The 25,346-nt window shown below is 42.6% G+C and overlaps 1 protein-coding gene across 1 annotated transcript in view; it reads right to left on the bottom strand.

Annotated features, from left to right (window-relative positions):
• Nucleotides 1-5,755, bottom strand: part of LOC114794723 (LHFPL tetraspan subfamily member 3 protein-like) — a 34,443-nt gene extending 28,688 nt beyond the window's left edge. Inside the window, exon 1 of the mRNA XM_028987463.1 lies at nt 4,349-5,755. Within this exon, the coding sequence (XP_028843296.1) occupies nt 4,349-4,775 (427 nt within the window). The 5' untranslated portion in view covers nt 4,776-5,755. The remainder of the gene's footprint in view (nt 1-4,348) is intronic.
• Between the last annotated feature and the right edge of the window lie 19,591 nt (nt 5,756-25,346).

The raw sequence follows: 25,346 nt of genomic DNA, 5'->3' as shown, positions 1-25,346 counted from the left end.
TGCATTTCCATCACTCATGCCTTCTTACCATCGACTTAAAATAACATCCAGTTAATTACATTCTTGTAACTACACGACCACTAGTTTGCCTTTTAGGAATGGGTTTCTCAACAATTACCTCCATTAATCCTTTAAACATGAAATATTTTGATAGCTATTTTCAACCTCTGAAATTCTACAACTGTCATATCATTTGAGGAAAGGTGCCACACAAACACTTCCTCCTTAAGCCTTACAACCCGGGATGGCTACCAATGCAGCTTCTACCAGCATGATCGTCACTGAGACAAGGCCCCTGCAACTGATTTAAGCAAACAGTGTGTGACCTCTGGCCCCTGAACACAGATGTCCGGGCTAATCCTAGAGCCCTCTCTCTCTATTTCTAATGCACCCATAACTCAGTCACAGTACGTTTTTTTTCTGGATGTGAAAATCACATCCAGAAAAGCAGACAGGATCATTAAGAGAGGAGACTCTTAGTTTTATTTAAATAAGGAGACAAAGACAGAACATGAGCACAGGATAAAGAGTGGAGAATTAGAGCCTGTTACATCTCCGGACCTGCGGGGGAGTGATGTGAATGCTGAGCCTGTACCATGGGTGAGGTGTAATGATGTCCTCAGATCAAAATGACAGGTGAGAGCCACAGATGGGACAACAGTCAACTCCTTATACCCTTATCTGTGTGAGACACTGGAACAAAGAAAGTATGCTTGAGTCAAAATATTCAGCAAGATGGGGCTTTCGGTACTTAGCAGCTTGAATTTCACCCCAGATGTGACCTTGTATGTTCTTTGTACAAGATAAGATGTTCTCTTGGACCAACCCTCAAAATCAGGTTACTCTGTTCACTGGCACAGGGCCTGAGTCTGTCAAAGAAGCATTAAGATGTTCAAAATGCCTCTATTCCTGATGACCCTCAAAGGTTTGATCTTAGTTGGTAGAGATAACCTTCAAAACACAATATCTGGAAAAAAACAATATTGAGACAATATTGAGAATTTCCAATCAAACTGGTGTCACTTTGCAGTAAGCCTCACACAGACTGCCTATGTGTTTCAACCACTCTTCTGGATTGTCCCCGTCTCTTGTGCGTTGTCGTCACAATGGCAAGGAAGGAGGTTGCATATGCACAAGGTTGCGAGACGAGGAAAACATCACCAAATAACGCCGAACAGAAACGAACAGTCCAGACACATGAAAACTATCAGGAAACATAACAACACAGGACTAACATAAAGCTCTAGAGCCGGAGTAGCCCCTTCTGGACCGGATCCTGACAGCGGTGCTGGTATGCAGTGGATAGTTCCTACCAGGCGTGGTCCACTAAAGACACTTTTCTTTAGATCATGTGAACAGAATGTGTCTATGTTTACAATAGTAAGACGTGTCAGTTTGTTCACAATCTGAGCACCACCACCTCAACTTTTTAAAGGATCTGCTGCTGGTGACAGATTCAGAAGTCTCGTGGAGTCCATGCTTTGACAGGTCAGAGCTAATTTGGTGTCTTGAACAGGACATACAGATTTAGGCAGGTGTTTTTTTTTTAAATCAGTCTTATCAGTAAGTGAAGTGATTGTCACATGTGATACAGCACAGCACACGGTGTACACAGTGAAATTTGTCCTCTGCATTTAACCCATCACCCATGGTGAGCAGTGGGCAGCCATGACCGGCGCCCGGGGAGCAGTGTGTGGGGACGGTGCTTTGCTCAGTGGCACCTCAGTGGCACCTTTGGTGGATTGGGATTCGAACCGGCAACCTTCTGATTACAGGGGCCGCTTCCTTAACCGCTAGGCCACCACTGGACATTTTATCATTGCTGTGAAACCCACGTCAGTACCTTAGACAGCTCCTGCTTATTTAAATCATGATCTGAGCACATGATTTAGGGGTTTTAAGAGGTTTGAAAGGCTACCTGTATAGGCTCTCTGTGACGTTCAAAGCCAGGACAACAACAAAATGTTGTCTTGTAAGTCACCCTTGAACAGAACCAGGCTTTTAACACTAGTCTAACGATTTGATCAATTACGATTGCCGATGCATCACGATGCACCCCAACTTGTCTACATTACGTTTTCATATACATCGGTGAGATATGGCCTCGTGCGCACGGACGTCTGAACCAGGCGGTTTTTCGGCCGTTCATGGCATCAGGTGAACGCGGACTGAACACCGACCGTTTTTCATGGGAGTAAATCAACGTTCAGCCCAGCGTTTGGTCGGCTGCACGTTCGGTTGGTGTCAAATTAACGATGCATGCAATGATTTCTAGATGCCAATTTCTGTCAAACGCCAATTGAGCGCAGTTACAAAGTGCAGCAAAAACGCGAATGATGTTCATTTAATACTCCTATCTGAAAACGCCGCTGTACTCAAATCAGGTAGCCAGCACTGACTAGTGCCACTACGTTTTTTACTAGAATCAATTGCAAGTATAATTTCAGGCACACCAACTGGACTACTGCAACAGCCGGTTCCTGCCTTGTCTGTAAATTAAATGTATACATGACATATCACAGTTTCACTTACAATATAATCCTCTAAAGTGGCTTAGGACATATTGGTGTATTAACGAGGAGTATTTGGCAGACTGTTATGGGTGTTTCATCTGCTAGTCCCAGAGCACCTAACATGGATGGAGTGTAACTTAGACCAAGGTTATTGTGTTCATTTAGCGCTTCCTACTCATCCCGATTTGTGGTTTTTCGGAGAACACAACTCCCACTGCCCCCTACACAGGCTGCTTGCAGCAGCCGCAAAAACAGGCCAAGGCCCGGTAGTTTCAGGGAGCGAGAGGCAAGGACCCTTGTGTCTAATGCATGAGCAAGGTTTTGACTTGATTGGAGAGGAGGGCATCAATGAGTGCCCGGTGGTGGTGTTCATGTGGGAGCACTGCACAGCATTACAAAGACTAAAAGGGACACTCGCTCTAAACCTACAGGCATGTCAAGATTCCCCCAGCATGTTCTTACAAACAATGCATGGATTTGCGCATCAGCATTAACCTGCTCTCCGAGCACAGAATTCTCAACAAGGGCCAGCAAAGGGCACCCAAATGTTATCCAGTGTTGTGAACAAAAGAAAAGGCTGAAAACCAAGCTGATGAGCAACATATGCAATCGAAACAAGCAACCCAGAGATGAAAATACTTTTAACCTGAACCTCACTTAAGTGAAAAGATTTTTTTTTCATTTAACCTGCATCACCTTAGTGAGCAGTGGGCAGCCATGAATGGCACCCGGGGAGCAGCGTGTGGGGGCAGTGCCTTGATCGATGGCACCTTCATGGTTTGGGATCTGAACCTGGAACTCATTGGTTACGAGTATGCATCCCGCCAGGCCGCCACTACCCCTGTCACCACTTGTAACATGCATACAAAACAAACTCTGTCAGAGTGAAAGAGTAGAGCTGTCAAAAGCTGTCAGCATGGATATGAAAAACTGAAAACTCGTGTCATAGTGGAAAAAAAAGGGCTGTCAAAATAGCTAATTGCATATTTGAGTGCACACAGTACCGTGTGAAACCACGTTTTGGGGTGCATCATCCGAATTAGACCTTAGACAGACATTTTTAAATATCTGAACAGTTCAGATTTCAGCATTAGACTTTATTTCCACTTTATTTACTTTCAGAGTATGCATGGGGCTTTATTGGTCCTAGATCACTATATGCATCAGAGCAAGCTTTAGTCCTAAGAACGAATTGTGATTATTTACATATTTATTAAATGTTTAACAAAGCAAACATTTTAATGGAATGATATAGTTACAAATAAAGTCAATTAAAAAAGTTTATTCTTCCAGGACTTTTCTGCAGACATGACATTTTCAGGGAAAAGTATTATGTTTATTAAGTCCTTGAAGATTCCGCTGCAGCTTCAAGTTTAAATTATTTATATTTGCTGCTGTCTCAGTCCGAGTTTTTTTCCAACTCTGTCACAGAAGCTACTTAATATTGTCAGCAGGTCTTTTTGTGGTTTTTAGGCCAGTCTGTTCTGGACAGATTCACACTTTTGTTAAATGTGGCCTTCAGTGTGCTTTCACTCTTGAAATTCAAAGAAATAACACAAATTTCTGATTGCATATTTTGCATACTTTTTATGACATACTGCCAAGCCGCACTTTGGCCTTGTAATCGCTGGCATGTTTGAGAACTGAAGGTTTCTGGGATTCTCAGAGAGGAGGAGACTTGCTAGTCTCATCCATACATGAAGATCGCAACTAACTAACGTTGCAAAAACGCCAAATGAATAGGCAGCAACAACAACGCACTGCATTTGTGTTCTAAAAGTCCCATTTTGCCAACGGGTACGTTGATGGGTAAAGGTGAAAGGTCACGCACGCACCTGACGCCAGCTGCATCCAGCCGCAGATCTTGTACACCGTGTGCGTGCTGCAGAAGAAGAAGAGCGCGAAGCAGCCGATGCAGGTGAGCACCAGCGTCATGGCGGTGCCCACGAAGAACGACGCGGCCTTGAAGGCGCCGGACGGGATGGCGCCGAACTCGGCGAAGCTGCCCTGGCAGGTGAGCTCCACGGACAGGCCGTTGCCGATGCAGTAGTAGAAGAGGCCGAAGTAGCCGGCCTGCGGGGTGTCCACGCCGTCGCCGATCCAGTAGGGCTGGCTGAAGCACACCACGCTGACGATGGCGAACAGCACGGTGAAGATGGCCCACAGCAGCCCGATGGCGCGGGAGTTCCGGATGTAGTTGGTCTGGTAGATTTTGGCCGCTTCTGAGGAAGGCAACATCGCTGCGGTGGACCCGGGTATCATATTATATAGTTTCAGAAAAACTCTCTCAGGGGAATTTCCGTTCCCCAAAAGTTCAGCGCTTCTTCCGAGTGTCGATAATATCGACAGGTATCGATATTAAAACTTAAACCACACCGAATACCGTACACGGTCTGAAGGAAAATCGCACTTTGTTTAGCATTTTACATACATTTTTTTTTTTTAGTTTAAGCGCCGGGAAAAATGGTGGCGATGTTAGCATTAGGCTAGAAAACAGTGAAGCGCTGGTTATATATAGCAGCTGTGTCTGATACGTATCTACATCAAATAAAATAATAATTCTGATATTTGGAAAGAAAAGCAACTCCCCGGTTTTATCCGCGGACTCGCCGCCGTCCCTACGCCTCCCGAATCCAGAGAAGACGCGAGCCGAACCGCCGAGCGCCGCGCCGGCTCTCCTCCCCGTGGAACACCGCGACAGGCGAGCCTCCGGCGGCCGAACGTGGCAGCATGCCCTTCAGGTTTCTCCCCAGTCACGGAGCATCGTCGTCGGTAGCGCGGAGGAGGAGGAGGAGGAGGAGGAGGACGGCGGTCGGGGCTGTGGGTGTGTCGGCGCCGCTGACGACGTTGTCTCCACCTGTTCCCGTGACGGTCCTGCTGGCTGCTGCTGCTGATGCCGCCGCCGACGACCCCGTTCCGGGATGTACGGGTACCCGTTTGGCCGCCAGACACGGAAAGATAACAAAACGAGAATTCTTGTGAATCGAGGCACTAAATGTGTTTTAGGCTACACGTCACCGTGGTCCTTTTCAGGACTGGCGGAATCATGACAGCGACACCGAACAACCAGCATTTCTCCAGCCGCGTGATGAGTCGTCCCCTGCGTCACTTTTTATTCTGAGAACCATCTTGATAAACGTAGCGCAGTGTCGAGGTGACAGTAATTACAGCTGAATCAAAATGACTCCTACATCATGCACAGAAATGGTGCACGGCTTCATTTTAAACCGAAATGTCGTTATTTTCCTAAAAATACCCATTCCGTGGATTTTTCCCGTTTCACACTGATACTGGGTGTCAGTAATGTGACTAAAACTGTTACCATACACATCCTAATATTTTCAGTCCGCAGTGGTGTATTGTGAATTTATTAAATCAATACTTGTAGCTCTTTTGCTATATGATAGATATTCAAACACTATCACTTTGCAAAAGAACCTTAAACAAAGGACTTTCTTTTCGAAAAGTGAAGCTGGTTCCCATCTCTGATGTTGAAGTTGTACTGATGTCAGATTCTATAATACTACAGTGGATACAGTGTGTACAATGATATACATAAAAGTGTACACTAAGGTAGTTTAAGGACTTATGCAGCAATCTTATGTGCTTTTGTGTATTCGTTGTATTTTCTTCAGACTTTTCAATTCAATTGTACAGTTTGTAAGTCAAAAGTTTTGAAATTACATTTTTTGTAACATGTCACAAAAACATGCACACTTTTTGTATCTACTGTACACATGGACAACATTTCCCAAAAGCGCCTTAAAGCGCCTTAATCCTGACTAGTTCATAAAGTTCCTCTTATAAATCATCTTAGATTTACTTCTAAAAGCATGGGACCTTAAGAGTTAAAAAAAATGCTCATAGATTTATGGGTGTTCAAGAATAACTGGATAAAACTGGAGCATAAATGTAGGAAAGTAATCACACACCACAAACATATAGAAAATGTATCCATTAATAGCAAATAATAAGTTGGTATATCAGTATGTTGAGAAACTTTATTGAAACAATGAAATTATGTCATACATCAGACTTCCAATGCCTTGGTTTCTCTCCCACTGCATACTGCAAAGAACATTTGATATGGATTGAGCAAGCAACACACATGTATATGTATAAATAAATATGACTGTACTCATCAGTATATACAGTCCCAAAAGATGAAGGTACAGATATAAATACATATATCTACTTGAATGCAGAGAGATGAGGCTTTTTGGTCTTTTAGAGGGGAGAGACAGCTGTTGGAAAAAGCTGTTTTTGACCCTTCTGGTCCTGGACTGCAAGACATGAAGCGCCTCCTAGTGGGCAGGAGGACAAACATTTTATGGTCTTTAGCAATGCAGACATTGCCTTCTGCAAGTGAAAACAGATAGGGTTTTGAGATAATACACACACAGAAAAAATAACAAACTCTAAAATCTTCCCAATTAAAATTGAGGTAACAATTTGCACATTTAATTAATCTTCAATATATTTTTTTAGTAAATAATATCTTGCCTTTATAGTTAATAAATGTTTAAAATAGGGTAAAATGTTATCTAACACTTATCTGCATATTATTAGAAAATATTACTTTATTTAAAAAGTTAAGAAGAAAAAAAAAAAAAGGGGGGGGGGGGTAGTAGCCAATGGATGCTCCACAGGATGCTCCGTTTCTGTGTGTGTAGTTTTTTTATGGGAGGGGTAGGAAATTCTCTGGGCAGTCAAAGTGACTGCCAAGTGACTTTCCCCTTATGACATTATAAGGGAACAAATTCCATATCCGGTCGTGTGAGCTGTCACTCTCTGAGCAGTGATGCAGAATGGCCAAAGCACACTTCATACATATTGCCATTTCTAGCCACTGCAGGACCATAGACAGGGACCATAGACAGATTAATATTAAACATTCTCACAAAGTGAAAATTTCATAATAGGGGACCATTAAACTTACTTAAAGTAACATTTAATTAAAACAAATCAGTTTTAAAAGAGAGCTGTTCCCAGGTGTCAGCCACACTCACTCCTCCACCACAGCCTGCAGCGGAGAAGCAAACAGTCCCCAATCCCCACTCCAGGGGGGCTCAGCAGCGAAGAGTCCTCAAGTAGGCAAGAGTGATCAGCTGGGAGGGGCAGGAAGAGGACCTGCTTGACCCAACGGACGCAAGATACTGACAATAGGGGTGTGCAGCGTCAGGGGCTGACGGAACAGCCCTGCAGGTGGGTCAACGGGAGATGGGTAGTGACGCTGGAAGCATCAAAGGGGATCTGCATGTGCCCAGAAGGATCAGCCTTGTTTTAGGACCAGCAGCGCAAGCAGTGTCGGAGGCTGCTACCGCACATCAGATTGGCGACCTTGAGGGAGGTACTGTGATGGCCGGGGCCATGGGGCTGTCACAGCAGGTGCCCATACACCTGATTATGGAGTCCTGATGGAGTCCACCCAAGCTGATACCAATTAGGCTTAATGGATCAGGACTCCATCAAACCCGAGAAGCAGCACCCAGACGTTGCTGCCACATTGACATGGACCCTGAACCTTGTTTCAGTTGTTCTTTTTCTGTTTTTTGGTGCCAGTTTTATGTTCAATAAATCGCTTTTTAATTCTTAATATTCCTCGCTTCTGTGCATTTTCCCCTCAGCCCTCAGGGGTGGCAATAACAATCTAACTGTATAAACAGTATGTTGAACTCATCATAATGAGATCATGCTGGTTACAATTTTAATCTGTGGGGCACTATATTAACTTTTATTAACTTATTGTTTCTAGAACAGTAGAAAATCTGCCCAGTTACATTGTACCATCATTGGATGAATGTTTGTCCACCCTGGAAAAGAAGGATTCATTTGTGGGCTGCATTTGAAGGAGCTTTGAATTTGGACAACTTTGACAAATAGGTTGTAACAAAATCTACCTTCATGTCTGCCCATGTCTGTTTCAACAAAGCATTACTTTAAGGGTGTGAACTTATGCAGCCATCTTATGTGCTTTTGTGTATTCATTGTATTTTCATCTGATTTTTCAATTAAATTGTACAGTTTGTAAATCTCAAGTTTTGATATTACATGGCTCCTTCAAATGCATCCCACAAATAAATCCTTCTTTTCCCAGGTGGACAAACATTCCTCTAATGATGGTACAACCCATAGTTCATTAGGCAAATTTTCTTCTGAATATGGCTCTTACCACATAGGGAGACAGACAGAGAGAGTCAAGCACCAGTCTTAAGTCCCAAGATGGACTTCACCCACTGCAAGGGAGGTTACAGAGCAAAAGAGCAAGATAAGGGTTTGACACTATGTTCAGAGCATAAAGCACTAAGAACTTTCCATTTGCTCCCCAGGCGCCTGTCATGGCTGCCCACTGCTCACTCAGGGTGATGGGTTAAATGCAGAGGACAAATTCTCTCCAGTGTGCACAGTGTGCTGTGCTACTGTGTATCACAAGTGACAATCACTTAGCTTTAAAGAGTAAGAGAAGAATGCAGCATGACATGCGTGTGAGCCAGGGAATTGGAGATCCTGCCAAAGAATGTGGACAGAAGTGTACCACGAACGAAGACATTGTCTTATGACATAGCAGGTGCTGGTGCATCCAAGTGCAAACGTGAAAGCATTGCTTTCAGTGTGGTCTCTACAGACCCCACCACTAAGCCTGACTGAGCCTAAAGCACATTACTACCCAATTCCTGAACCACAGCATCAGGTGGAGCTTCGCTCTGCACAGGCGCAAGAGATGGTTCACGAGCAAGGAAGCTGTCATAGGCAACCACTGAAAACACCTCTGACTCCTGAGAATGTTGTCTGGGTGAAAATTTGTGGTTTGAGGTTTGTGAAAGTTGTGGGTCCACAGAATTTTGTTTGGGCCTCCACGATGGGGTTAGATTTAAGAGGGAGGGGTAAAAGATGTTCCACAGTAGGAGGAAGGTGCTCCAATTTTTGTTCAAAGTCTAATGGTTTAGATTTTTTATCTTTCTTCACTTGAGTTGGTGACAGCTTACATTTGCACTGCAAATGTCTGGAGAGCATGAAAAACCAACTGGCACGCACTCCTGGTCGGCCAGTCGTGCCTACAGGACAGAAAGCGGCATGATCGTGCACCTCTCGCAGATGTTTTACACCAAGGCAATCTGTGCAGGTTGCAGGACCATCTATAGTCTCCATCAGATTAGGGCATGTAGAGCACCGAGCTAAATTTGCTTTTGTTTAGTTTTTTTTAATATTTTTTTTCAGACATGGTAATAAACTCTCTGGCAACCAGACAGTTTGTGACCAAGATGTAAACCAGCTAATCCGACTGAGAAAATACAGTCGAAGATCCATGGTACTCGCAGAGCTCAGCAAAATTGGTGGTTAGTAGCGAACAGGGTAACAAACTCACTTATGAACCAGAAGACACAGGTTCAAATCCCACTTACTACCATTATGTCCCTGAACAAGAAACGTCCAGGGGGACTGTCCCTGTAACTACTGATTAAGTCGCTCTGGATAAGGGACGTCTGATAATTGTAATTTACATTGTAAATGTAACTGAAAATAATCCAGAGGAAGCGAGAATGAAGAAGAGACCAGAATGACATACGCCTGGTGCTAATGTACCTTGGCACATATCATAGTCACCTGGAGACAATATTTAAATTAAATTCTTGAAGAAGTGCATATGCAAGCATATTTCCACTAGTGCTTTCAGCACCGCCTTGGCAGTCTGGAGGGAAGGAAATAGAACTGGTAATCACATGGGGTGTATTGCTGGAATCCAGACAAGAAGACAAGGGGATTTGCTCCGAACAAAGGCACAAAACTTTACAGAAGACAGTGGAATACATGGTCAAGCTTTCAATGACCCGACCAGGACTAAACACAAGGCAGCAATATAAATACACATATCAACAGGCTCAAACGTTCAGGTAATTAGGGTGAACACATGGACTTCGGCATTTCTGTGAATTGTCCTTTTTCGATCACAGGTGTGTTGGTCTTTAGTACAGGGACTTTACAACATTCAGAGCTTTTTTAACCAGAATGTCCCAGTTGGCTGTAAGATTGAACAAATCATTTTTTTCTGGTCTGGATAGATGTATTGTGTGTTTAATCCATTCATAGGTTACTGTGATGTTAAAGCCACAATTAAAATAACAATTATAATAATACATTTATTTCTAAGGCACATTTTCAAAAACAGAAAGCTGTCCAAAGTGCTGTACATCTAGAAATAATACACTAAATAAAAACAAAAGGATAAAATTAACATTGAGAATGAAACAAGAAATAAAGATAGATAGATAGACAGACAGATAAATAAATAAATAAATAAATAAATAAAGAGCTGGGCGTGGAGTTCCGAGGTGTCCCGCAGAGCAACAAGGACCAAACACGGGCGGGCCAAACAGACGTTTGGATACTGAGTCTTCTGAACAGATGTACTAATCTATATTTTTGCTGTATTATGTTGTTTTTTGGTACCTGCATCACTGTCTAGTGGAGGGCACATCACTGGAATGGAGAAGGCACCCAACGAAAAGTGGTCCATATGGGTGCCAATGGAGCAGTCTGTTTATTTGTACTGGCTTGTCTTGTCAGATGTGTCCTTTTGATTAAATCATCAATTTCTGGGGGGAGGACTGTTCCTTGAGCTGAACACTCTTATGTAACAAGTTTAGGTAGACCTCAAATTCATCTACTTATGTATGTTAAATACAATTTATGGATTTTTTATTCCTATTTGCCCTCCTTGCTTATGGTTTTGTCTCCCAGTTACAAACAACAACAGATGTCCTATGTCAAATCCTCATACTCTGTAAATCCACAATAAACCATAGCTCTGCCCCAGGTCACTGAAGCCACCCTACTCATTCTTCATTTCTGCTGCTTGATAGGACCACTGGTTATCCAGCACTTCTTTAAAAAGGTCAGTGTCAGCACAAACGTCAGCCATGATGCCTTCATTTGCAGTATCTGTATAAATAAATGGCTGATGCATTGGCTTGCTTTACTCTCCCCTTCCGCGGCAATTCCTTAACTGTACACCAGATGACAGTACAGGCTCATGTGACAGGATGCCGTCTGATTCCAGAGACATGGCAGAATTCTTGTTCAAGGACACAAAGCCTCTTGACGTCATGTGAAGCTGAAGCAGATTAGCCAAGAGATTTTGGATTATCATCATCTGATTGAAAGTCACCATATTTTAAAAAACATACCCAATCTTGAGTCACACCTGCAGCCTGCCATGCTACTTATGAACACTGCCACTGCACCTCATTCAGCACATAAGGTACCACTACAGAACGAAAGTATCGAAAATTATACACAATTGTTTGACAACCATAATGGGTCTTTACATATATACTCAATTAACCTTTGTGCTTTTGTAGTTTTGCCAATTTTTCACTTGTGAGACTAATAAAGAATTATCTTATCTTATCCTAGTATTACCAGTGTTCTGTTCAGAGAAGAGTTGCAGCTGGGCAATAATAGCAGCCATATGTCATCATTATTCGTCACATCATATTTCAGCCTTAACTGCCAGACTGTACTCACATTTGTTGCACATGATATAAAAACTGCTTGATAAAAAGTGACGATGCCATCATGAGCAGAATGCTGGCATTGAAATTCAGAAAACAAATCTGAGAAAAAAATGCAGAGACAATCTGCTGTCTTTTTCGGCTGTTTCGCCAGCGCCTGCAAATAATAAGGATCATTTTTATGTTAAAATAAATGTATTTGCATTTGTTTTTACTTTACCTTCACTTGGGCTTCATGATTGGAGAAGGGTCATAATGCGATACTGATGTAGATATCAAAACACAAGTACATCAAAAAGCCAACAGTAGGTGGGCCATCCAGTCTCGGATATTAACTGATTTTAAGAATAAATCATAATTGTCCGCGCTATATATATATATATATATATAGCGGACAATTATGATTTATTCTTAAAATATATATAAAACCAGTGTGTGTGTGTGTGTGTGTGTATATATATATATATATATATAAATCTAGAATCTAGAATGCCCACCTCTAGCGATATGTGTGTGTATGTATGTGTGTGTGTATCTAATATATATATATATATATATATATATATATATATATATATATATATATATATATATATATATATATTAGAGGTGGGCATTCTAGATTAATCTACATTAGTCTACATTAATCTAGATTAATCTAGATTAAAATGGCTCGTTTGAATTCTGCCGAAGGCATTCAGAATATGTGTGCTACCCAAATAATGACTAAAAGTAAGTCTTTAAGAACGGGTTTCTCAAGTCAGGTGGTGCATTAGACCAGGGGCTCATCTCCTGTTTCCAAAATGCATCACAAACTGCTTGAGAAAGCTGTTCTACTATGATAATTGGTGATAAAAATAAATTATGTTCAATAAGATGTACTTGTGTTTACCAACTGTTTATTCAGTTAAATAGCTGCATCCATGTTACCACGTCACGTTTGATGTGGTAATTTAACAGTTCGAAGACTCGTTCTCGCCCCCTACAGTGCAATTTGGCTAGGTATACATCCGCGCTAAAATATCAAGGTGAAAGTCATCATAGTGTAGCGGTTCTTCTTCTGCGTTGTGTAACTTTTTGATTTCGTTTCTTGAACCACAAATGATGAGCTGACACCCAAGAGATTTTCTGTGCAAAGTGTATTCTGTACAAAAAGCAAGAGCGCTTCAGAACATCGCGTCACACATCGCGTCTATATATATATATATATATATATACACACACACACACACACACAGCGCTCTACCAGATATTTTGATTTGAGGTATGGTACATCTTATTCTTTTGCACAAAATACATTTTGTGCCACCAGATGGATTATATAATTGTCTAAGTCATCTATATGTTGGCAACAGAATGAAAATTTTGTTTACGTAATTGTCACTGGCCGAGTTCGGGGACGCATTCGCAGGCATGCTTGGAGCGGGTGGAGTAGTCGTCGTACTGGGAGAGGAGGACCGGAGGCGCTTGGCCGGTGATAGTGCGGCCGGAGGTGAGCTGGAACGGGAGCAGGGCCGTGGACGCACCGCAGCACGGAGGGAACTCTGTCTCCGTGGGGGGTAACGGGGAAGGAGGCGAAGGACGGAGGCTGGACGGGAGGGCGTCTGGGATGGCAGGAAGGTGGGATAACAGGGGAGATCGTCTTAGCAAAAGGGGGCAGGCAAACTCAAGGTCAATGGCGGGCGAAGGTCGTGGTCACAATGGGGAATCCGTTTAGCGATCGTCGTCACAAGAGGGGCAGGCAAAGTTCTAGGTTGGGGACAGGCAAAGGTCGTGGTCATGGATCTCTCGAGCGTGGGGAAATAGGGCTGGAGCCTCTGGAAATAAATTCATCAAAGAGCTGGCAGTGTCTCCTCAGTGTCATCTAGCTTTTATACTTGGCGCTGCCCGCTCTCACTTCCGTTTCCGGGTTGCCGTCTCCCCGGCTGGTCTGGCGCTCTCTGGTGGGCTGGAGGTGTATTGGCCGTGACAGTAATGCATTCTGTGACCATGCTGGCTCAGATACAATCGTGTCAGACGACATACGTCCCTATGCTGACCCATGTCCATCACCAAAAAGCCCCTACTAGCATGACTTTACTGTGACTTCTGACTACTGGAAAAACAAGTGTACGATATTTTCACACATGGAGTCAGTTGAATGTAATCCTTGGTGTGCTGCATGGCTATTCACTTGTTAAAAGCGAGCATTAGGCAGATCCTAATGTTTATGCAGTGTTTATGAGAGAGCTGTGCAAACGTTAATCACATATAACTTGACTATGCACACCAAGTAAATCTTCACTCCACAAATGCCCCCCAACAACACCAGCAAACACACAAGCTCAATTGTACTGCATGAGAAGTTATTAATAGTGTGTGCATTGATACTGATTTATCCCATATGAATCATAATTAAAATCAAGTGAATGTAAAACTTTTGACACTTAAGTACGATTGTTGTCGAATAGTTTTGTACATTTACTCAAGTGGAAGTATGAAATGAGGAATATGTTTAAATATTTTTATTGACTCTGCGTAACTGCATGTTTTGAGTACTTTTCCTGTAAAATAAAACATATACAAAATAAATATGTCCATATACAATGTAATGCCTCATGTTGTAGCTGAGAATCTAGGCCAGAAATACATTTACATTTACATTTACGGCATTTATCAGACGCTCTTATCCAGAGCGACTTACAATCATTAGTTACAGGGACAGTCCCCCTGGAGCAACTTAGGGTTAAGTGTCTTGCTCAGGGAGACAATGGTATTAAGTGGGGTTTGAACCTGTGACACTGTAGTTTTCTGGTTCATAGGCAAGTGTGTTACCCACTAGGCTACTACCACCCCTGGAAATAGAGGGAGAGATGCAGACAAAAATCTGTTGGAGGATGAGAAAGATGTTCTTGCTGTTTTCGGGTGCTGCTTGTGTGTAGTTGTGTTGACAGAAGCCTGCCTGAGATGAAAAATACCCACCCAGCCAATTAACATCCAGACCCAGCTCTTGGCCGGGAAAGCAGTCCTGTTTCGAGTTTGATGTCTGTGTTTTGTGTGTGTGTGTGTGTGTGTGTGTTTCAGGGAAAGGCAAAGCCAGAAAGAGAATGCCTGGGTTTAGAGAGATAAGGGGAGGCCATGTGGAGGTTGTTGTGTGTTCTTTGCCCCAAAGAGGAAGTGGCTGTGTTGTTACTGTGTGATTTGGTGCTGCACAGTCCTTTTTTTGAATGTCAGCTCTCAGTGGTGCCACTCTCTATCCTCTGTTTCCTCTGCACCCCCTGGCCGTCCCCATAGCATTATGCTATAATTCCAAGAGAGATTTGTTTGCCAACTGACTGCTATCACGAAATGCGAGAACTTGTGCTTAAATTAATTTACAGAGAAAAGGATCATTAAACATGTACAGATTTGCTACAGATTGGTAGTGCATATATATGCAGACCAGGCACGGTTCATAGATTGGGCCCACTGTCGGCATCCCACACTGGTCCATATCTAACCACAACCTGCAAATCTGACCAGACATGTCAAATACCTGGTAAGTTTTTACATAAAAACTAAGCAGTGTGTGGGGATGGTACACTGCTCAGTGGCACGTTGTTGGCTAGGGATTCGAACCGGCAACCTTCTGATTACGGGTCAGGCCTCCTTGTCATTTTTTTCAGCTGTGCAATACATGATAAAAAGACTTCCTGTTTGGCCATTAATTGTCTGGTCGTGACCCCGTTCTGTCTCTGCTGCGTTTTTTGCTAGAAATCTACTTCTCCGTCCAAGTGTGTGTATGTTAGGTCTGCTACATTCCCCTCCCTGTTCAGTGAGTGTGTATTCAGTGTTTGTTTACCACCTCATTTCTCTGGGCATCATTTGATTGTTCCCCCATTTGTGTTCAAGTGAATGCAAGTCCATCTTTCCCAGTTCCCATCTCCAATTCTCCTAAAGTGCTCCCCCTTACTCGTTGTAAGTCCTTTGCTTTACTCGTCCCCAGTGAGTGTAGTGTTGTATTTTGTGTTCTATGTTTTGCTTTCTGTATTATTGTGAGCTTATGTGTAATGTATACATTCTTCTTTGAGAAGTGGCTTGATCCAGGAGGAGGGCCTACAGATGGAGGTAGACTGTAGGATCATGGAAGGATCATGGAGAGGAGTGAAAGATGCTGCCAGCACATCAACAACAGTCAAAGCTCAGTAGGGGTACAGGACTAGGTTGCGTGTAGCCTGCCCTGGAGTAGATATGTTTTGGTCGGTTTTTGCATTTTGTCATGTTTGTGTTATTTTTGACATACCTTTTTGGTCCCTCATACGACTCCAGCCTTGGGCCTCTTCCTGACTCTTTTTGAGCATTCCATTGGTCTGTGTGGATGAATGCTGGCTTGTTCAATGTATCAGACTGTGGAATCGCAAGACAGTCACGAAATACGAGGTGACGAAACACAGAAAGCAGTGGCACGCGTCCCTTTTTTGACCAACAGAAGCCTTGCCGAATGGTCAGAAAGAGAGGGAAGACATTTATGGTGGGACGGAACCTTATGGTCCATGTAAATCGTGGTTTTTAGAGGTGTGACGACCCCCTATGCCCCTTCAGATCCTGGACTGTTAGTGCATTCATTCTCTAGGGGGGGGTAAGACACTCTTGTCTTGGTTGGTGCAGACACCTTGAGCAGGCACTCCCCTCTTTTCCCACTCATTCATTTCTTTTGTCTTGTTGTCTTGCGTAGCTAACACTATTATAATTAGTTTTTGCTTATATTTTCTCTAGACTTTCTATGTTTTTTCTTCCCTTGTTTTGAAGTTTTCAATAAAATATTGTTTGCTATTTGTCTGTTGCTATTCTCCTTTTACATGTTACCTTTAGGTCACGTCATTCGCAAACACAGTGTTGGCTTTCATTGCTACGCTATCAGCAATGCTGGACGAGAGGCAGCAGTTGAACAGAATTGTCACAACCATGGTGGCATGACGAGGCAGGTGAACGGAGACGATGACAAAACTGGACAAGGAAAAAGGACGCAATCGCACAACGTCATGAAACCAGGGTTTAATGGGTGAAGAACTGTACAGGGGAGACATCTGAGACATTGGTGAACATGTAACATATCAAAGACCTGATGGCAAACAGAAACGAACAGGGCAGCTTTATAACATTCGACACAGGTGAAAAACGATTAGGGAACATTACACATGACTAACGTGAAACCCCTTTTGTACTGGATCATGACAGTACCCCCCCTCTTAGGCACGACCCCTGGCGGGCCAGGCAAAGCAGTCCACGAAGTAGGGAAGTCCATACACTGAGTCTTAATGATTCAAGTAGACGATTAGATGAGATCCCGGACCGTAGTAACCACTTTCGGACTGGATCATGACAAGAATAGAGAATTGGCCATTAGACATTATACTGTGGATGCTCACCAACTTTCTTCTGTTAAACCCTGATAAGACAGAAGCTCTTGTACTTGGGTCTCAAACAAATAAGCTGGCTGACTACATCATAACTCTGGAAAGCCTTTCTATCTCACCAAGTACAGAAGTATAGCATCTAGGTGTCCTCATTGATGCAGGTCTCACATTCAATTTGCATGTAGATAATATCACTAGGATTCTTTCACCTTAGAAATATTGCAAAAATAAAAAACATCATCTCAATGCAGAAAAGTTGGTCCATACATTTATTATATCAAGGTTAGATTACTGCAACACATTACTGTCTGGATGCTCAAGTAGGTGCATGAGTAAACTCCAGCTAGTATTGAATGCTGCAGTCAGAGTTCTAACTAGAACTAGGAAATTTGACCACATCACCCCAGTCTGACAATCACTGCACTGGCTACCATCAAAATTAGAATTGACTACAAAATTCTACCTTTGACCTATAAAGCTCTAAAAAATCTTGCGCCACCATACCTGAGTGAACTCTGAGTTATGACCTGCCACGCCCCCTACGATCAACGGGTCACTACTGGTCCCCAAAGTACAGAAGGTCACATCTGGGAGCAGATCATTCTCATATAGAGCTCCGCAGTTGTGGAACAACTTGCCGGTCGTCTGTTCGGGACTTAGATACAGTCTCAGTGTTTAAATCTAAACTGAAAACACATCTGTTTTCTCTGGCCTTCTGTTAAAGGCCCAGACACAGTGTCAATTATTAAGTCCACTCTATCACACAGTCACCCTGTTAAGCACAGACAGTGTTAAATTCACCCTAGTTAGGCTGTCCTAGTTAGGGTACCGGGCCACTGTAGCACCAATATACCACTATTACCACATATTTCACTATCGGTCGTACAGTCTGCCCCTGCTTCTGTTTGTTCTCTCTGAGATACTGAATCAAGCACACAGCCTACTGGCAGACCCCAGTGAAGAGACCAGCAGATAAATCCTGGTTCCTGGCAACTGCTAAACAACGACTTAGAATGAAATGAACCAGGTCACCACACCCACCACCACCCTAACTACTAAAGCTTCAGGGATTTTCAAATGGACAGTAGCATCATAATGGACACGTAATGTACACCATAACACTGGACTACACTTTGGACTTCTCCACCTCTACAACTATAGGTCTTTTTCTCTTATTGGACAAATCATCACCAGCCCTGCACTGACACCACTTGCAGGCTCACTCTACCCTGGAAGGGGGGCCCTCTCTGTATCACTCCTTCCCAACGTTCCTTCTGTTCTTTTTTCTCTCTCCTAGAGTTTTTTGTGTGGAGCTTTTCTTTGTGCACAGAACATTCAAGTGTGGGGTTGTCAACTGTGGGGCCTGTCAAAGCCCACTGAGACATACTGTATGTGATTTTGGGCTGTATAAAAAATAAATGTTGTTGTTGTTGTCTTATATGCAATTATATTGTAATTAGGGCATTATGGCAAAAATACCGATCACTATATAGTTTAGATGTTTTGATTGATTTTTCTTAAATTTTCTTCTGATATTGCCAAACTGAAACCAAAGACACCAGAGATAATAAAGTTTATTTACATATGAAATCAGGGTTTTTACTCCCCTCCTTGACTTCATTTTCAGCCATTTTGCCCTTTGCCTGCTTTACATTAGTGGTTCCCAAACTTTTTCTGCAGGGCCCCCCTTTTTGATAGATTGTGCTCCCCAACCCCCAATTTCCATCAAATTTTGAAATTTTATCATCCTTTGCATTTCAAACACTCTTACAATACCGAAAGAAAATCAATGTATTAAGATATGAAAAGTGAATGTGAATTTTCAATGTGAAAAGCTTCTCTTGGTTCAGGAAAGACACCATGTTGGGCTGCTGGCTTCCATTGCCACTGTTTATTTTAATAAATGCAATAAAACACTTTCAAGCCCCCAGGTTTACTTTAGTTATTGTATTATTTTGCTCTAAGAAAGCATTCTGGGTGACCTTTTTGTTTTTATTGAATTTCATTCTTACCCGAATTTTATTTTGTCATTTTGAATTTAAGAGCAATGAACATGTATTGGAATGTTAATGTTTTTTTATTTAGATATGTAAATTAGAATGTACAAATGGCTATATTAGTCAATTATTTTGGAAAAACAAATGGTTAGATTAAACAATGCATCCCAAAAATAATCGCTAGATTAATCGTTTGAAAAAATATATGATTTTGCCCAGCCCTGGTTGTAATGCAAATGTCTTCAATTACTCTGACTAGTCTGTAAGGCAGGATCTTCTGAGCCTGTGCTTAATCATGTGTTAACTTTAACTCCAAATTCTGTCCTCCCCGTGACTATCAAGGACAGTCACCAGGAGGCCGAAAGGTCAACAGAGAGTCTTGGGGGGGATGGAAGATGGCTGCGTTCCTGCATACCTGTAATCAGGAGTTCTCTCTGTGCAAAGCAGAAACATCAAAAAACAATCTGAATGGTCTGTGGCAACCTTTTGGGGAGTCCAGTGTCCATTTACATTTATACAGGGAGTGCAGAATTATTAGGCAAGTTGTATTTTTGAGGAATAATTTTATTATTGAACAACAACCATGTTCTCAATGAACCCAAAAACTCATTTATGTCAAAGCTGAATGTTTTTGGAAATAGTTTTTAGTTTGTTTTTATTTTTAGCTATTTTAGGGGGATATCTGTGTGTGCATTTGACTAGTACTGTGCATAATTATTAGGCAACTTAACGAAAAACAAATATATACCCATTTCAATTATTTATTTTTACCAGTGAAACCAATATAACATCTCCACATTCACAAATATACATTTCTGACATTCAAAAACAAAACAAAGACAAATCAGCGACCAATATAGCCACCTTTCTTTGCAAGTACACTCAAAAGCCTGCCATCCATGGATTCTGTCAGTGTTTTGATCTGTTGACCATCAACATTGTGTACAGCAGCAACCACAGCCTCCCAGACACTGTTCAGAGAGATGTACTGTTTTCCCTCCTTGTAAATCTCACATTTGATGATGGACCACAGGTTCTCAATTGGGTTCAGATCAGGTGAACAAGGAGGCCATGTCATTAGTTTTTCTTCTTTTATACCCTTTCTTGCCAGCCACGCTGTGGAGTACTTGGACGCGTGTGATGGAGCATTGTCCTGCATGAAAATCATGTTTTTCTTGAAGGATGCAGACTTCTTCCTGTACCACTGCTTGAAGAAGGTGTCTTCCAGAAACTGGCAGTAGGACTGGGAGTTGAGCTTGAATCCATCCTCAACCCGAAAAGGCCCCACAAGCTCATCTTTCATGATACCAGCCCAAACCAGTGCTCCACCTGGAGCTCTCTGCTCTTTACCAATCCAGCCACGGGCCCATCCATCTGGCCCATCAAGACTCACTCTCATTTCATCAGTCCATAAAACCTTTCTTGGCCCAGTCTTGATGTTTCAGCTTGTGTGTCTTGTTCAGTGGTGGTCGTCTTTCAGCCTTTCTTACCTTGGCCATGTCTCTGAGTATTGCACACCTTGTGCTTTTGGGCACTCCAGTGATGTTGCAGCTCTGAAATATGGCCAAACTGGTGGCAAGTGACATCTTGGCAGCTGCACGCTTGACTTTTCTCAGTTCATGGGCAGTTATTTTGCGCCTTGGTGTTTCCACACGCTTCTTGCGACCCTGTTAACTATTTTGAATGAAACGCTTGATTGTTCAATGATCACGCTTCAGAAGCTTTGCAATTTTAAGAGTGCTGCATCCCTCTGCAAGATATCTCACTATTGTTGACTTTTCTGAGCCTGTCAAGTCCTTCTTTTGACCCATTTTGGCAAAGGAAAGGAAGTTGCCTAATAATTATGCACACCTGATATAGGGTGTTAATGTCATTAGACCACACTCCTTCTCATTACAGAGATGCACATCACCTAATATGCTTAATTGGTAGTAGGCTTTCAAGCCTATACAGCTTGGAGTAAGACAACATGCATGAAGAGGATGATGTGGACAAAATACTCATTTGCCTAATAATTCTGCACTCCCTGTATTTATATTTATGCCATCATTTTATGCACTCTGCTGTAGTTTTTCTAACATAAATCCGATTAGTTAGTCTAAGTATTGTCTAAAGAAGATCATTCCACCACCTAGGGGCCAAGCCAGAGAAGGGTCTAGTGGGCGGCAGTGGAAGGAGCATAGCAGTGGGGCACAGTAGGGCAGGTAGACCTGCTAGAAGGGAGTTACAGTAACATAGTCGTGTGAGTACTAGGCACTGAACGAGTATCTGGGTGGCCTGATAGCAAGATCCTGAGGTGGTGAAGAATCTGTTGGAACGAATATTAATTAGTGGGATTGGTGGGATTGAGTCCAGTATAAATAAGGTGCTAACCCTCTTTTGATGGGATATTCCCCCATTGACTTTTGGGCTTTTCACTTCTTCTTTCCCATGAGGGAACAGTGGGCAGCCATGAAAAGCGCCTGGGGAGCAGTGTGTGGGGACGATACCGTGATCAAGGGCACTTCATCAGGCGTTTAACGAATATAATAGACTACAAAATACATTTAATGGCTCTCTTTCTGTAATCTGTAGGAAACGTATCCATTCCAACACTGTTTATTACCAGAAGTGAGAGATTTATTCGGGGGTCTTCAGCTTTCTGGTGAAACAGCGACCTTCATTTTAATGAACAAAATTACCAGCTGTCCAACACCAAACTTGTTATCTATTTCTTTCTATTAACGTGATATATTTTCCAAATGAATCATGAGGACAAGCAAAACATCTGGGAGAACACACTCAAACTTGGCCTGCATTTTTTTTGGAGCAGAGATGCATAAAGGCTGTTTAGAAGTCATCCGGTTCTCTCTCATGCTGGGTCTCTCTCAGACAATACACACACAAACACTGTGCTGTACCACATTGTTCACCATTTCAAAACTGATCCTGGCATCATCCGCCTCTCCTTTCATGGTTCATATTTGCAATTAGCCATGCCTATTATTTGCACACACCTCCCCTTCTGAGTCTTTCATCCATGGCTGCAGATCAAACCCGTCCGCTGCCTGTCGTGCTTTTTATGTTTTATGATGCGGTGCAGTGTGATCCCATGGATAAACAAAAGATAAAACACTGAACGACGAATGGTGGGTAGGCAAAGTCCACACAGTGAAAGTGGCTGCTGGTGGACTCTGGCTGAGTGTGTCTGTGTGTGTGCTGACAATCATGTGTGAGAATAAATGTTTTTCTTTGGTTGAGGGCAATAACTGTGCACTCTTTTGTCAGCTTTAATGCAGCTTTTTGATTTAATGGCCGGTTTCAGCGTGAGGGTCCAAAAATCCACACAATCATGTCTCATCAGCTCAAATTAAGAACCACTCATAATTCATGTTCACAGGATTCTGGTTCCGGCTCCCTGTGTGTGTCACAATGTGTGTGTGTGTGAGAGCTTGACCTGCGAGTCTGAGCGTCACGCACTCTTCACCCTGTTTACTTAATCCTCATTAAGCAACAACATTTTCTGTCTGTTGTACAAGTTTAGAGCATGTTAAAGATTTATTAAAAAGAGGTAAAAGGATTCTGTGTACATGCATGTACTGTCGTGGCCAATGAGAATTGAGAATGAGACAAATAGTGGTTTTAACAAACCTTCCTGCTTCAGTGATTTTAGATCTTCTGAAACTTATCATTTTAGTTTCAAAGGTTCTTACTGACAATTACATCAAATTTATCAAAGAAAGATCTCTGCAATTCACCCTGACATGCCATCAATCAACCTCTGGACCAAATCCTGACTGATGGCGACCCATTCCTTCATAATCAGTGCTTGGAGTTTATCAGAATTTTGGGGTTTTTGTTTGTCCTCCCGCCTCTTGAGGATTAACCACAAGTTCTCAACTGGATTAATTCCAGGGAGTTTCCTGGCCATGGACCCAACATTTCACTGTTTTGTTCCTTGAGCAACTTAGTTATTACTTTAGTCTTATGGCACAATGCTCTATCATGCTGGAAAAGGCATTGTTCTTCACCAAACTGTTCTTGGAAGGTTGGGAGAAATTGCTGTCGGAGGGTGTTTTGGTACCATTCTTCTTTACTCCAGTCCCCAGCAGTCCAATCCCTGTACTTTTGCAGAATATCAGTCTGTCCTTGATGTTTTTTTTTGGAGAGAAGTGGCTTCTTTGCTGCTCTTCTTGACACCAGGCCATCCTCCGAAAGTCTTTGCCTCACTGTGCATGCAGATGGACTCACACCAGCCTGCTGCCATTCCTAAGCAAGCTCTGCACTTGTGGCACTTCGATCTCGCCGCAGAATCCTTAGGAGACGGATCCTAGAATCTCTCTCCTTGAAGTTTTTGATGATCTGATAAATGATCTTATTTACTTAGGTGCAACCTTAGTAGCAGCAACATCCTGTGGAAATTGAAATATAATTTTTTGGGGATTCATTTTCATGGCAAAGACGGACTTTGAAATTCATCTGATCTGACTCTTTGTAGCATTCTGCATTATTTACAAATTGCCACAAAGTGACAGTCTTTTCACCTAAAATTGGTTGACAAAGCAAGAGCTCTCTTTACAAAATGAACAATAGAACATTAGAACGATAATAAATCAGGGAGGACTTTTACTTATACTGGAGTAAAATGTGACCTTGTGTAGCTCTATTTTACCTCAAGTGCACGACTTGTGTACGTTGTTCACCACTGGGGCTGAATCTGCATGGAAGTCCAGACTCTTCTTTCCTCTATCCTCTAGATGGCAGTGTGGTCGCTGTCTTCCTGAGTATAAAGGGTAGCTTGCATGTTCTTTGTTATCTGGGCCTTTTTTTGGAGCTGCGTGGGTCCAGGCTTTTTATCTTCTATTTATAACAGCAGGTATCTCTCTCTGAGTGATTCTGCTGTGTGTCACTGCTCTCGCTCTCACAGGAAAGGGGTCCTGAGGTGATGCAGTTACAGCGATAACGCAGCTGGACCCGGACGTGTGAACGTGCTCAGAGAAGTTTGTTCTCACAGAGTCACAGTGGGCTTCTCTGTATACATGTTCTTTTTTTGGAGACGTGTTTCCATCCTCTTCAGATGCCGTGGCCAGGTTTCTTACAGACGCCATTGTAAAGTATGAGTTCATGACAGAGTAGTGCTGTTAAATTCGATTGAACTTGCTTGTATAAATGGAATCCTCATTCTCAAATATGTGACAAGAGTAAAGCATGTCCGCCCGTTGTGTGTCAAATGACGACAGGCCTGAGAAGGCTGAAAGACACAGAGAAAGTGGGAGGGCAGGGCAGTGGCCGGTGCGTACAGGAGGGTGGCGAGCATTAAAAAAAAGTCCCTCCTGACCGTAGCGGGTGCAAGAAAAAATCGATTCACCAAAATATTGCGATATTTTACGAGGTGACATTGTATCGATACAGGGACATCAAATCTAGATATTATTGTATACATATTTAATCCACCGGGTGGTGCTGTTGAACGCTTTCTTTACTGAGGTCAGTAGAGACGAGAATCAGCGTGCGACTACAACTCCACTCCTGTAGACGGCGCTATACAGCTGGGCACTTTCAATTGCCACCTTGCATTTCAGGCAGAGTGAAATTACATTTTCAGTAATATGTACATTATCACAATATATTGTGATATCATCGTATCGTAAACCATGCATTGTGATATGTATCATGTCGTGACCTGGGTGATGGTGGAGTAGCCAGGCCGGAACAAAGCCCACAGGGATGAAATTTTTCGGCCTCATTTTTTCTCCATTCACCCATCAGGATGGTTGTTCAGTGTCTGTTCAGTGTTCTCCACCTCTCTGCAGAGTACATTTGGTTTCCCTCGCTTATTCCCTCTCAGCTCAGTCACAAGGGCACTGACTACCTTTTCTTAGCAAACCTCCCCCTCATCCATTATTGAGACTTGTTTTTTTTTCTTTTTTTTCGCCCGAGTCTCAGAATAAAGAAAGCGGAACGGATCTT

Source organism: Denticeps clupeoides, chromosome 7, assembly GCF_900700375.1.
Source record: "Denticeps clupeoides chromosome 7, fDenClu1.1, whole genome shotgun sequence".
In the NCBI taxonomy this organism is placed as follows: domain Eukaryota; kingdom Metazoa; phylum Chordata; class Actinopteri; order Clupeiformes; family Denticipitidae; genus Denticeps; species Denticeps clupeoides.
The sequence above is the reverse complement of the archived record's forward strand: the minus strand, read 5'-3'. Positions and strand labels throughout refer to the sequence as shown.